At 41.8% G+C, this 13,047-nt stretch overlaps 1 protein-coding gene across 8 annotated transcripts in view; it reads left to right on the plus strand.

Moving 5' to 3' along the window:
• Positions 1-13,047, plus strand: part of ttc14 (tetratricopeptide repeat domain 14) — a 57,987-nt gene that overhangs the window by 9,501 nt on the left and 35,439 nt on the right. For all 8 annotated transcript variants that reach the window (XR_013496762.1, XM_078206922.1, XM_078206925.1 and 5 more), the window contains exons 6-9: positions 1,137-1,292; positions 8,124-8,195; positions 10,923-11,042; positions 12,161-12,283. Coding sequence is in view for 7 of the 8 variants with exons in the window: in XM_078206922.1 (XP_078063048.1) it covers positions 1,137-1,292; positions 8,124-8,195; positions 10,923-11,042; positions 12,161-12,283 (471 nt within the window). In the remaining variant the exon portion in view is untranslated. The remainder of the gene's footprint in view (positions 1-1,136; positions 1,293-8,123; positions 8,196-10,922; positions 11,043-12,160; positions 12,284-13,047) is intronic.

Below are 13,047 nucleotides of genomic sequence, written 5' to 3' on the forward strand. Positions count from 1 at the left end.
GACTTTAACCTGGTGTTGTTAAACTTCTTACTGTCATCAGAAGTCCCCAAACAAATTTAACACAGATAAGGTGCACGTCGATTAACCCTTTCTCACTCGGGTCATGACAGTCTTGATTTTGCAGAATCCCCTGAAACTCCCTTTCCAACCTCCTTAAATCATGTGGTGGCCTCTGGCACCACTTCAACAACCATAATCCCTCTCTTTTCCTGTTTTCAGTGTTCTCCTTTCCAACTGCAGAGCACACATTTTAACACAGTGTCTGCTCTATTCTCAGAGACCTGCTTCAACACCAGGATCTATTTGAAATTTGCCAAATGTAAATTATTCTATTCGGAGAGAGCCTTGCTTGTTTTTTCCTTGCATAAATTCTCACTGTTCTGAAAATAGAAAAGCAGGTTGACCTCGCTGCAATTTATTTAGTGAAAGCAAATTGCTAAAGTCATGCTAAAACAACCTTATTTGCTGAGTTTAAGGTGATAGTCCATTGTTTAGTCTGTCAAGGGGATACTTTCATTGGTGTTGTGCTGAAACCTCAGTGGTGGATGTTGGCCTTGGGGAAAACACTCATTCCATTACAAGTTTTCCCGCCAATCTTTGATTCCAGTTTACCCGGGACAAATCCATTCTTATCCCATTGAAATTGGTCTTCCCCCAATTTCAGTAATTTTACTCTGTATTGTTCCTTGTCCTTTTCCATAGCTAACCTAAACCATAGGATACAATGATCACTGTTCTCTAAATTTTCCCTACTGACACTTGATCCACTTGACCTATCTCAATCTCCACAACTACATCATGCAATGTCCCCTTTCTTTTGGGTTGTGTTTATAAGTAGAAACCTTTACAACATCAAGATGTCCAAAGTACTGTTTAACATTTGACTAGTTTTAAAGTGTTATCACTGTTATAATGTAGAAAAATATGGCAGCCAAATTAGCTTTGATTTTGTGATACCGCAGTTCGCTATTGATGTTCAATATATGTCATTGGTTTCTCTTGTTTGATGTGATCTTCTAAGAGTAGTTGATGTTTTTTGTTATCATATTCCTCGTCTAGCTCATCCAACGATGTTGACCACCACACTGCAAAACTAATTACTATTGCTTCTCTTACCTTTTTGTTTCTGTCTGCAGGTGTAATTTAACTCTGGGTAATCCTGTTGCTGAAACGTATGACAAAATTTTACACCGCACGCTTGGATTTGCTAATCCATCAACTGTTGAATATTTGCTGGGCAAACATGGAATTAGCGAAATTGAATCACCATCTCTGATGAGAGGATTGCAGAGGTGAGGTCTGAGGCTGCGTTTCAAGAGTTGCACTGTAACTTGCAGCTTGTTTTCAGTCCCAAATGTTTAATAATCTTCGATCTTCCAATTTAATCAAAAACTTAACTTTGTTTTTTTTCATAGACGAAACACAAAGTGGTTTAAGATTGTTTTGATTACTTAAACAGCAGCACTTCCTTTATACAGCATCTTTAATGAGAAATGTCATCCACGATGCTTCACAAATGGATGTAAGGAAATTGAGCATCAATCCTAGAAAGCTAAATGGTAAAGATAGGTTTTGCCAACATTTTAAGCAAGAAGTTTAAACTGGAGTTTCTGAGAATAAGGCCATGATGGCAGATGATGCTGGTACCATTGGTGGGGCGCAAAGTATTGTAGAAGAGGAATGGAGAGTTTGAGAGGTAATATAAGGCTGTTTGAGGTTGTGTGGAACCTGGATTGAAGGTCACAGAAGGGTTTATGGACAAAGATTGTAAATGTAATGTGTTGAAGGACAGAGAGCAAATACAATGAAGGTGGGGCAATGAGTGGGACAGGATGCTAGTGATGTAATTTTGGGCAGGTTGAAATGTTTGGACGATGTGTCCGGCAGTGACAGGATTAGAGCAGGGCTTTTGAACAGGGTATTGCGACAACGATGAAATGGGTATGCTAAATCTTAAAATGATTTCATGTTGACTCCCTATTGCTTGACAGTTACTGGCGATATTACTGTCTGATGCAGTTCCATAGACCAGCTATCTTATTGTAGACAGATGTTGGGGTTAAAGGATTGACCACTTCCCACTGCCGGTCAAGGATGAGAGTCTTGGACTGAATTTAGTGTTGGTATATATAGGAGGCACAGAGATCTGCTCGTGCAGAGGCAGCCTGCTGCCTGGATAGGCAAAGCATGCAGTACTGCTGGTCGAATTCTGCCTTTGCTATTCGGCCTGTGATGTTGTAAGACAAACCTCAGGGATCAATTAATGTTGGTCTTGGACTCGTTAAATAAAACTTTTTAACTCCTGAAGGTGTCAGAGCATTGCAAAGGGAATCACCAAACATCTCATGCTGTTATAATTGCTTTTGTGTGTATTTTGCAATACTTTTCATTCTATTTTACCGAGTAGCCTGATGCCCATGCAAGGACATGGCAATCAGCCTGTCTAATGTAGTACAGGCAGCAAGGAACACATCAGATGCTCGAGGAGTATAAAAAGTGCAAGAAGCTACTTAAGAGGGAAATCAGGAGGGCTAAAAGAAGACATGAGGTTGCTTTGGCAGACAGAGTGAAGGAAAATCCAAAGAGCTTCTATAGGTATGTTAGGAGCAAAAGGATAGTGAGGGATAAGATTGGTCCTCTTGAAGACCAGAGTGGTACACTGTGTATGGAACCAAAAGAGATGGGGGAGATACTAAATGGTTTTTTTTGCATCCGTATTTACTGAGGAAACGGGCATGGAGTCTACGGAAATAGGGCAAACTGGTAGAACATAGAAAGCCACAGCACAAACAGGCCCTTCGGCCCACAAGTTGCGCCGATCACATCCCCACCTCTAGGCCTATCTATAGCCCTCAATCCCATTAAATCCCATGTACTCATCCAGAAGTCTCTTAAAAGACCCCAACGAGTTTGCCTCCACCACCACCGACGTCAGCCGATTCCACTCACCCACCACCCTCTGAGTGAAAAACTTACCCCTGACATCTCCTCTGTACCTACCCCCCAGCACCTTAAACCTGTGTCCTCTCGTAGCAACCATTTCAGCCCTTGGAAATAGCCTCTGAGAGTCTACCCTATCCAGACCTCTCAACATCTTGTAAACCTCTATCAGGTCACCTCTCATCCTTCGTCTCTCCAGGGAGAAGAGACCAAGCTCCCTCAACCTATCCTCATAAGGCATGCCCCCCAATCCAGGCAACATCCTTGTAAATCTCCTCTGCACCCTTTCAATGGCTTCAACATCTTTCCTGTAATGAGGTGACCAGAACTGCGCGCAGTACTCCAAGTGGGGTCTAACCAGGGTCCTATAAAGCTGCAGCATTATCTCCCGACTCCTAAACTCAATCCCTCGATTAATGTAGGGAGGCCATGGAACCTTTACAGACTAAAGGGGAGGAGGTGCTCGCTGTCTTGAGGCAAATCAAGAGTGGATAAATCCCCAGGACCGGACAGGGTATTCCCACAGACCTTGAGGGAAGCTAGTGTTGAACTTGCAGGGGCCCTGGCAGACATATTTAAAATGTCAGTATTCACGGGGGAGGTGCCGGATGATTGGAGGGTGGCTCATGTTGTTCCGTTGTTTAAAAAAGGTTCCAAAAGAAATCCGGGAAATTATCGGCCAGTAAGTTTGACGTCGGTGGTGGGCAAGTTATTGGAAGGTGTGATAAGGGATAGGATCTACAAATATTTGGATAGACAGGGACTTATTAGGGAGAGTCAACATGGCTTTGTGCGTGGTAGGTCATGTTTGACCAATCTATTAGAGTTTTTCGAGGAGGTTACCAGGAAAGTGGATGAAGGGAAGGCGGTGGATGTTGTCTACCTGGATTTCAGCAAGGCCTTTGACAAAGTCCCTCATGGGAGGTTAGTTAGGAAGGTTCAGTCGCTAGGTATACATGGGGAGGTAGTAAATTGGATAAGACACTGGCTCAATGGAAGAAGCCAGAGAGTGGTTGTGGAGGATTGCTTCTCTGAGTGGAGGCCTGTGACTAGTGGTGTGCCGCAGGAATCGGTGTTGGGTCCATTGTTGTTTGTCATCTATATCAATGATCTGGATGATAATGTGGTAAATTGGATCAGCAAGTTTGCTGATGATACAAAGATTGGAGGTGTAGTGGACAGTGAGGAAGGTTTTCAAAGCTTGCAGAGGGATTTGGACCAACTAGAAAAATGGCAAATGGAATTTAACGCAGACAAGTGTGAGATATTGCACTTTGGAAGGACAAACCAAAGACGAACGTACAGGGTAAATGGTAGGACTCTGAAGAGTGCAGTTGAACAGAGGGATCTGGGAATACAGGTACAGAATTCCCTAAAAGTGACGTCACAGGTGGATAGGGTCGTAAAGAGTGCCTTTGGTACATTGGCCTTTATAAATCGGAGTATCGAGTATAAAAGTTGGAGTGTTATGGTAAGGTTATATAAGGCATTGGTGAGGCCAAATATGGAGTATTGTGTACAGTTTTGGTCACCTAGTTACAGGAAGGATGTAAATAAGATTGAAAGAGTGCAGAGAAGGTTCACAAGGATGTTGCCGAGACTTGAGAAGCTGAGTTACAGAGAGAGATTGAATAGGTTGGGACTTTATTCCCTGGAGCGTAGAAGATTGAGGGGAGATTTGATAGAGGTGTATAAGATTTTGATGGGTATAGATAGAGTGAATGCAAGCAGGCTTTTTCCGCTGAGGCTAGGGGAGAAAAAAACCAGAGGGCATGGGTTAAGGGTGAAAGGAGAAAAGTTTAAAGGGAATATTAGGGGGGGCTTCTTCACGCAGAGAGTGGTGGGAGTGTGGAATGAGCTGCCGGATAAAGTGGTAAATGCGGGGTCACTTTTAACATTTAAGAAAAACTTGGACAGGTTCATGGATGAGAGGGGTGTGGAGGGATATGGTCCAAGTGCAGGTCAGTGGGATTAGGCAAAAAATGGTTCGGCACAGACAAGAAGGGCCAAAAGGCCTGTTTCTGAGCTGTAATTTTCTATGGTTCTAACAGGCTGCCTGACTTTAAATTGATTTGCAATGCCGGGGTATTGACTTTTGTGGGGATGGCTTGACAGACATTGGAGTTCTATCCGTTTGATCTCTCTCTGGAGATGCAGCCAATGTAAAAATACTTTCTCTGAAAGAATAGGACACATTTCTTGATTTTATGAGCATTAATTTCTGTTTAAACAAGTGAGAGGCTAAAAGTATTAAACTATAATTTTCTGCATTGAAGTCATAGGCCACCTACTCAAATTGTGATTCCTACTTTCGCATTGTCCTTTTTAATTCTCAAATATGAGCAATGGTCTCGGTTTAGATTATTAAAGACGGTCTAACTGGTTCGTGTTTGCCCCCGTCACTCCTCTGAAACTGACAGCAATTTTTGGAGTCTGCATACGTCCAGTTAAATGTGGAATACCATAAGTTGCTGTCACTGATCCGGATTTGTAGTAGTAATGATGGTAAAGCTCAGTGTTTGGCACTCTTAAGCTACAGAAACTGATAGTAGCGTTCTGCACATGCACAGAATAAAGTACAAATCCAGAAGTTGCTCAGTGATTCTATCCATCTCCGGAAGGTGCACTGTTCAGGCACTCCGCAGACTACTCACTGGAATTCAATTGAATTAATTGACAAGAACTTCCACTGGCTCACAAGTGGAAGGAGATAAAGTTGGATATTATTAGCATTTATGTGAATGCTAATCCTTTTTCCTTTTCAGTTGAGAATATCCCATACACTCAAATTGGGCTGTTTGTGAAATTTGTAACGTAGTACTCGCCAAAACCAGCAAACAAGTACTGGCCCACAACTTCCAGTCTCTGGGGTGTTGTTACCTGAGAGGTACCCCAGAAGATGCGCAGGGAGACCCGCTCTGCAAGTCCTCATGCAAGGACTGCCGGAAATTATCCAAGTAGTTCCAACTTCTAATGGGTGATTACCCTGCATTGGGAACCATCCAAAACTCTGATTAAATTGGAGAGTTCAGTTGGTTCTGACTGCTGGAACCTTAATCTTTACTGCCTTGTAGCAGCTAATGCTGTAATAACGTTGCTTCACTTCCTCCGACTCTGCCACCGTGGACTGAAGACCTCAGCAACCTTTTTTCTCACTCAACCCAAGACAGAAGGTTAGGCAAAAAATGGTGCAGCTCCTGACCAAGGTGGGATAAGAGCAGTGGAGTGGCAATCCCACCATGATTGGCACTCCTTGGAAATTCTGGCCCAAATGTTGCATTGCAGTGCTACAGAACCACTAAACTAAGTTGATATTCAGAAGAATTTAATGTTGCTGTGAAACCACAGATGCCATTTACAATAGTGCAGGGCAACAGTACCAAATTACAGTGTCAGTATCACATTGTTTTCCGATCATACATATTTAAACACGTGTTGTTCCTCTAACTGATCTCCGAATTCTGGTGAAATTTCTAATGTCGGTAAAGAGCCAATTGGTCAAAAGGAGGATCAGTGATTTGCTCAGAGTTTTGTGAACTTTAAAATGTTGAAAATTTGTTTTTCACCAGTTAAACTGCAGCTTGTGTGAAGTCCCAAATTATTAGTGACTTCATTCTTATTACAGTTTTGAATGTAGAACCAAAATCATAACTGATTTCATTGTCCAACTTGCTGTTTTACTACAAAACCAAAACCATTTAACAGCATGCAAAATATACAATTATCTCCTTATGGCTTCTGATTTAATGGGTTGTTAAAAAAGTCCTCCTCAATCTATCCAGACCCTGTGGGCTGATTCTCCCAAAAAAATTCTAAGTGCCGGATTGGCAGGAAAACTGGTGTAAATCACGATTGTTTTTTCATAGAATCATAGAAATCCTATAGTGCAGAAGGAGGCCATTCGGCCCATCGAGTCTGCACCGACCACAATCCCACCCAGGCCCTACCCCCACATATTTACCCGCTAATCCCTCTAACCTACGCATTTTAGGATTCTAAGGGGCAATTTTTAACCTGGCCAATCAACCTAACCCGCACATCTTTGGACTGTGGGAGGAAACCGGAGCACCCGGAGGAAACCCACGCAGACACGAGGAGAACGTGCAAACTCCACACAGACAGTGACCCGAGCTGGGAATCGAACCCGGGACCCTGGAGCTGTGAAGCAGCAGTGCTAACCACTGTGCTACCGTGCCGCCCTTCTTCAGTGGGAGTTCAGACTCGAATCTCCCACGTTCTGTGCATTGCAGAGGTCACAATCATGAATATAATAAAATGCTCGGGGGGGGGGGGGGGGGGGGGGGGGTTGGCGGTGCTGCTATTCACGCCGGAGTCTTGACAGTTCCGGACCTCTGCGCATGCACAGTGGCTGGCCAGTCTGGGACCCCGGGAGTGTTGCCCCTACACTTCTTCTCCTCCTCCCCCTGTCCCACCCCGATCACTGGCCTCCCTCCAGCCCTGGCCGATCCCCATGTAGAGTGGCAGCGGGGCCCCCCACCGATCGCCCATAGGCCATGCTCCCTTGGCACTGCCTGATGGGCAGTGCCAGGGGGCACAGGCTGGCACTGCCAGGGTGCCCATGCTTAGGGGGCCCCGATTGCCCCACCCTTCACTCCAGCGGGGTGTCCCACTAGTCCCCCGAACATGGGGAGCTACTCTAAACCTTGTCGGAGTGAAATACTCCTGGAGGGGTGGGAGATGCTATCGGGCCCGGAGAATTCAGTCTGATTATCGGGCCCGACATTTAAATTACATGAAAAATAGATTAAAATCAGTTACCTGGTCTTCCTGCCGGTTTCCAGCGTGATCCCGACTGCGCCTGCTCTCCGGTGGTGGGAGATGCGCATGCGTTGGGAATGCATGTATGAATCCGTGAAATGTCCGACACACGTTCCCAACCTGACATGCCAAAAAATTGTGCGCATCAAGATGGGAGAATCGGGCCCTGTGTATTCAGAACAGTTATGCAGTGATTCTCTTGGGTTTAATTGATGCTTAACAAAGTTGTGACCATTTCAGATTATCTCGGGAAACATTTGAAATTTCTCCCTTTGATTTACACTTTATTTTAGGAGAATTTGACTTCTTCCAAACTAATATGGTAGTATTTACCTCACCCCCTGAACTAGTATGGCTATTACTTTCAAGTATGAAGTCTGATGATCCTTTCCTTTTATTAACAGCAAAAACTTTGTAGGGGATGATTATGCTGCAGCTTTAAGGAAGAAACAGTCAGCATCTTGGGCATTAAAGTGGTATGTATTTGCAATCTGGTTAACTTAAAAGACTGAAAAGTAAAGTTGTAATTGTGATTCCATTGCCTAGTTAGTTTTAAAGTAGGTAACAAATTGGTTTGTGGGTTTGATGCCAATGAGATAAGCAAAAACACATTTTTAGTAAATTTGTTGTTTGGTTACAAAATATTCTGATTGATTGTAGCCTGAGATCGAGTACAAATGAAACCTGATATTCTTGGTTATTCCTTGCTGAAATGTTTTAGGACTGCTGCTTATAGATCATCTGAGAGCAAATGTACAGTCCAACTCCAACTTGTGTAATATCCCGAATAGGCAGACAGAATGCAGGTCTGTCTGTCCATTCTTGATGTTGTGTATGAGGGATTGCAGTGCAAAATATCTGTTTTCTTTAAAATCTCATGAATATTTGACTCACTCCTAAAAGCATCTGTCACCTATGGCATCAGAGCAACTCTTGGAAGCAAAGGAAGGACAGGTTCTTGTGAGGGGTAATACATTTAAAATAGGAAGCTACATGAATTGTTACCATCGTAATGCAGAATAATTCAATTTCAAGCGTATAAAATGCTAATTTTATGCTAACATAATTCAATTTTGAATACTTATTCTGATGAGACGGCATCTAATAATGAACCCACTATTCATCTGCATCCATCGCACTTTTTAAAATTTGGTTGGTTCAGTGAGGGGTGGTGGGGTTGGGGCGGTAATCTTTTCATTTTATTTGATTTTAATTTACCGAATATGGCTTTTAAATTTTAGTTGCAATTTTGTGCTCATCAGAGGGAAAGCTATCTGGTAAAAGAACACTTTTCCATTAACCTAATCAAACCTGCCTAAGTCAAGTAAAGCATAGCCTGGTCTCTACTGTATCTCAAACAATAGATCTTTTTATCAACCTGTAAACACTACCGAATACACCAGTAAAATATTTCCACTTATCACACCAGCTATCATAGTGATTTCTTGTGAGAGATTGCCAAATTTTGTGATGAATCCTAAGAATTCACAAATTAAGCAGGAAAGAAAGTCCAAGAAGCTCATTCCCCTTGTGGAAGATATTCAATTTGCACTATCCTGGAATAGACCTAACTGGTTCAGTTTTTTGAGGTGAGTAATTGTGTCAAATTCCAAGATATTACACCCAATAGGGTGGAATTTAATGCCCTCTTCAGTGGTGAGTTTGGAGGTGGGATGAGGTTTATAATTGCTGCTGCTTGTCTCATTCTTGATGATAATTATGCAGTCTACTCCTAATTTGAATTGGTTATTTTAACAGGATAACTTTGTCCCAACATTTGAAACTGAACAATTTTAATTAAAATTCAAAACACTGCAGGAACTCTTGCATGTAATAAAGCATCAAAACAGATATTAAAGGATATTAGTGTCTGTGATCTCAACTTGAGCTCTGAAGAGATGTGCAATTCACAGTTCGGTCATTTCACAAAATACACTAAATATGGTTTGATTCCTGCTTGCAACACAATTATCCGCAAAGCATTTGGCATCTTGCAGATTTTCATCGGTATTGACCATTTTCCTAGCATTGCGTAGAATTGGTATTGTGACTGTGGTGTGTATTGCTTCTATCACTTGTATTTGTGTGCAGTGCTTGTGTGTGTGGAGGGGGTTGGGGCGGAAGCAGCCTTTATCCATGCCTTTTTGTTGCTTCTGTACATTACAGGAAGAATAGTGACACCACACGAAAATTGCATGTTTTTGGAATTCACAGTCAGAGGCAACTTTTTCTTCAGTAATGTTCATGCCAGGTTGATTTACTTTGCTGCTGCTTTACCTTTTTCTATTTTGAACATTTTTCGGTGAAAACTATAATTCGTCTTGGAAACTGGGCGTTATTTAAAAGTTACAAATGTCAATTTTATCGTGTATCCAGTTGCTCGCACTTTCTGTGGGAAAGTTGCTTCTGGACCTCATTTTGATTATATTGTATTCTGGTTTGCAACTGATGCAGAAGTAGGGTAGTTCCAGATTGTTTGTTTATCTTTTCCAGAATGTTAGACAATAGTTAATCATAGAATAGCTTGGGAAGTTCAGTTGGTCTGGCCTCCTTGAACCAAGATTACTAAACTGGTCTATTTATTTAGGGTGGAATCTAAATTTACCTATGATTCAAATTGAGAGATTTGAATTTAGCAATAAAAGTATATTTTTAAAAGTTCAATCTCAGTTAACAGTTAGCAATTTTAAGTGGACTGTAATCCAAATGTCCAATTCTGAGATACCCTCGATTAAATATCATATTAATGTTTATATTATTCATGCCTCTCATAGCTGACAAATCCACGGCACGTAATGGCTATCAACGAGATATACACTATCCAAAGGCATTTTACATAAGGCCCTTGCATCTAGCAGAGAATAGATTCTTTCATTATCTCATTTAAGGCTGGTCTTGGTAAGCTGGTGACGTAGCACTTCTCGGATCCTCAGTCTCTGTGAATGTAGCTTTAGAAGATTGATTAGTGAGACATTGTCCTTAATATTTTACCCTTGTATTCATGCATTCAGTACATATATATTTCTTATGCTAGAAATATCGTTGTAATATTTATTAGTCATTGAATATTCTTCAAAGTGCTGCTGATGAAATGCATCAGCATCGTCAGGGAAAATATTTCAGTTTTATGTGAAACATTTTGAAGAAATAAGTTAAATATTTGATTCTGCACTAACTCAGTTTTGTTCTTTTTTCCCCCACAGTGTCAAGGCTGGGGTGGAACATTTTAAAGCAGGACGTCATGTAGATGCCATGAATGAATACAACAAAGCTTTAGAAATTGACAGTAATAATGTTGAAGCTCTGGTGGCTCGCGGTGCTCTGTAAGTATGTGATAGATTATGCGCTATTGCATGTAAGATCCGGAGGGGACTTGACAGGGCAGATGCTGAGAGGATGTTTCCCCTTGTGGGCATACATTTTAAAAATTGGACGTCTCCTATTTAAGACTACGATAGGGAGACATTTGTGTCTCTCAAAGGGTTGTTGCTCTGTATAATTCTCCGACCTAGAGAGCAGTGGAGACTGAGTCATTGAATCCAAGGCCACAATCAGATCAGCCATGATCTTATTAAACAGCGGGTCATGCTCGAGGTATCTAATGGCCTACTTCTGCCAATTCATCTGTTTTTGTGTGTGTTGTGTACAACAGCATTTGTTTGTCCATACTGATCTTAATGCAGTTAAGACTTTTTAGGCATCACAGGGGTCACAGGTATAGTGTTGTGGCAAGCCATGCAAACCATGAAAGTACCTTATTTGATCGCTGCTCTGTGCTGACTTAGCTACTTTCCAGTCAGAATAACACAGGAGTTTTATAATTAGCAGTGGTGTCTCTGCTTTAGACGGGCTAGCATTTCTGCTTCGAATTGCTACTTCATGATCTTGTTTGGAACATGTCCATGAGTGAAAATGAAATTTGCTTCAGATGTGACGATTCCACTGCTCCGTAGTCCACTAAAACTTGCCATAAAATGTAGGGCAACAGAGCCATACCTTGTATGAATCGTCCTCCAGGTGAGGAAGGTTAGGGGCGGAAAGCAAATTATAACTGTGCACATAGTTTGGTTCTAGTTTTTCTATAATGGTGGTGAGACAAATCATGCTGTGAGTGGCATATAAATTCCTTTCCCAATCTTTACAACGTTTGGAGAATAATTCTTTAATTTATGTTTAATGCGGACGTGCATTTTACTCGAGCTATGATGTTAGGAATTTACCATTTAATTTAGAGTAATAGTTTTGGTTAAATCCCTGCCAGAAGAATCTATGCTATGTGACTCATATTAATTGGAGAGTCCAAATAACTGGAAGCACTTCTCCACATGCCTTTCATTTCTTAAAACATTTCAACTTAAGATGTGAGATTAGTGATTAATTCATCAATTAATGCCCATCTACATGGATCTTGTTAACAATTCTTTCCTTTGTTTTGTTTCAGTTATGCAACAAAAGGGAGTCTAAACAAAGCTATTTCTGACTTTGATTTGGCTTTGGAGACGTGTCCGACACATAGGAATGCAAAGAAATATCTCTGTCAAACTCTAGTGGAAAGAGGAGGCCAGTAAGTGTGGAATACAGCATGGTTCTACTTAATAAAACCAATTTCTCATGGCATTGTACACAAGAAGTCAAAACATACAGTTCCGATGAGAAGTGGGTTTGATGAAAGGGTGGGTTAATTTGACTACAGCACAGGCATGTAATTACTTTCCATCTAATCACATACATTCTGTACTTATTTTTATATAGTACTTTAATTTTGTAATTTTCATAATCAAGCAGCAAAAGTTATCCCACTTTGACAAGTGGAAAAGTAGAATTGGTTCCAGCATTGGAGCTCTTTGCACTGGAGCTTGGGTAGCTGGGAAATGTGTATAAAAGCAAACAGGAATTACAGTACCATCATGGTTGGAGGGTGTAATCATAGAAACAGATGGGTTATAGAATCCCTATAGTGCAGAAGGAGGTTATTTGGCCCTCTTAGCGTGCACCGACAACAATCCCACCCAGGCCCTATCCCCGTAACCTGATGTATTTACCCCACGCTAGTCACCCTGACACTAAAGAGCAATTTAGCATAGCCAATCAACCTTACCTGCACATCTTGAGTGTGGGAGGAAACTGGAGCACCCAGAGGAAACCCACGCAGACATGGGAAGAATGTGCAAACTCCACACAGGCTATGAACTGAGGTCAGAATTGAACTCGGCACCCTGGCGCTATGAGGCAGCAGTGCTAGCCACTGTGCCACCCTTTTATGGTGAAACAAATTTGCATTGGCAGTTTCTATTATAAAATGTTGGTGTGTGAATTTATAAAGGTAGA

This window comes from Mustelus asterias, chromosome 3, assembly GCF_964213995.1.
Source record: "Mustelus asterias chromosome 3, sMusAst1.hap1.1, whole genome shotgun sequence".
Taxonomy (NCBI): Eukaryota; Metazoa; Chordata; class Chondrichthyes; order Carcharhiniformes; family Triakidae; genus Mustelus; species Mustelus asterias.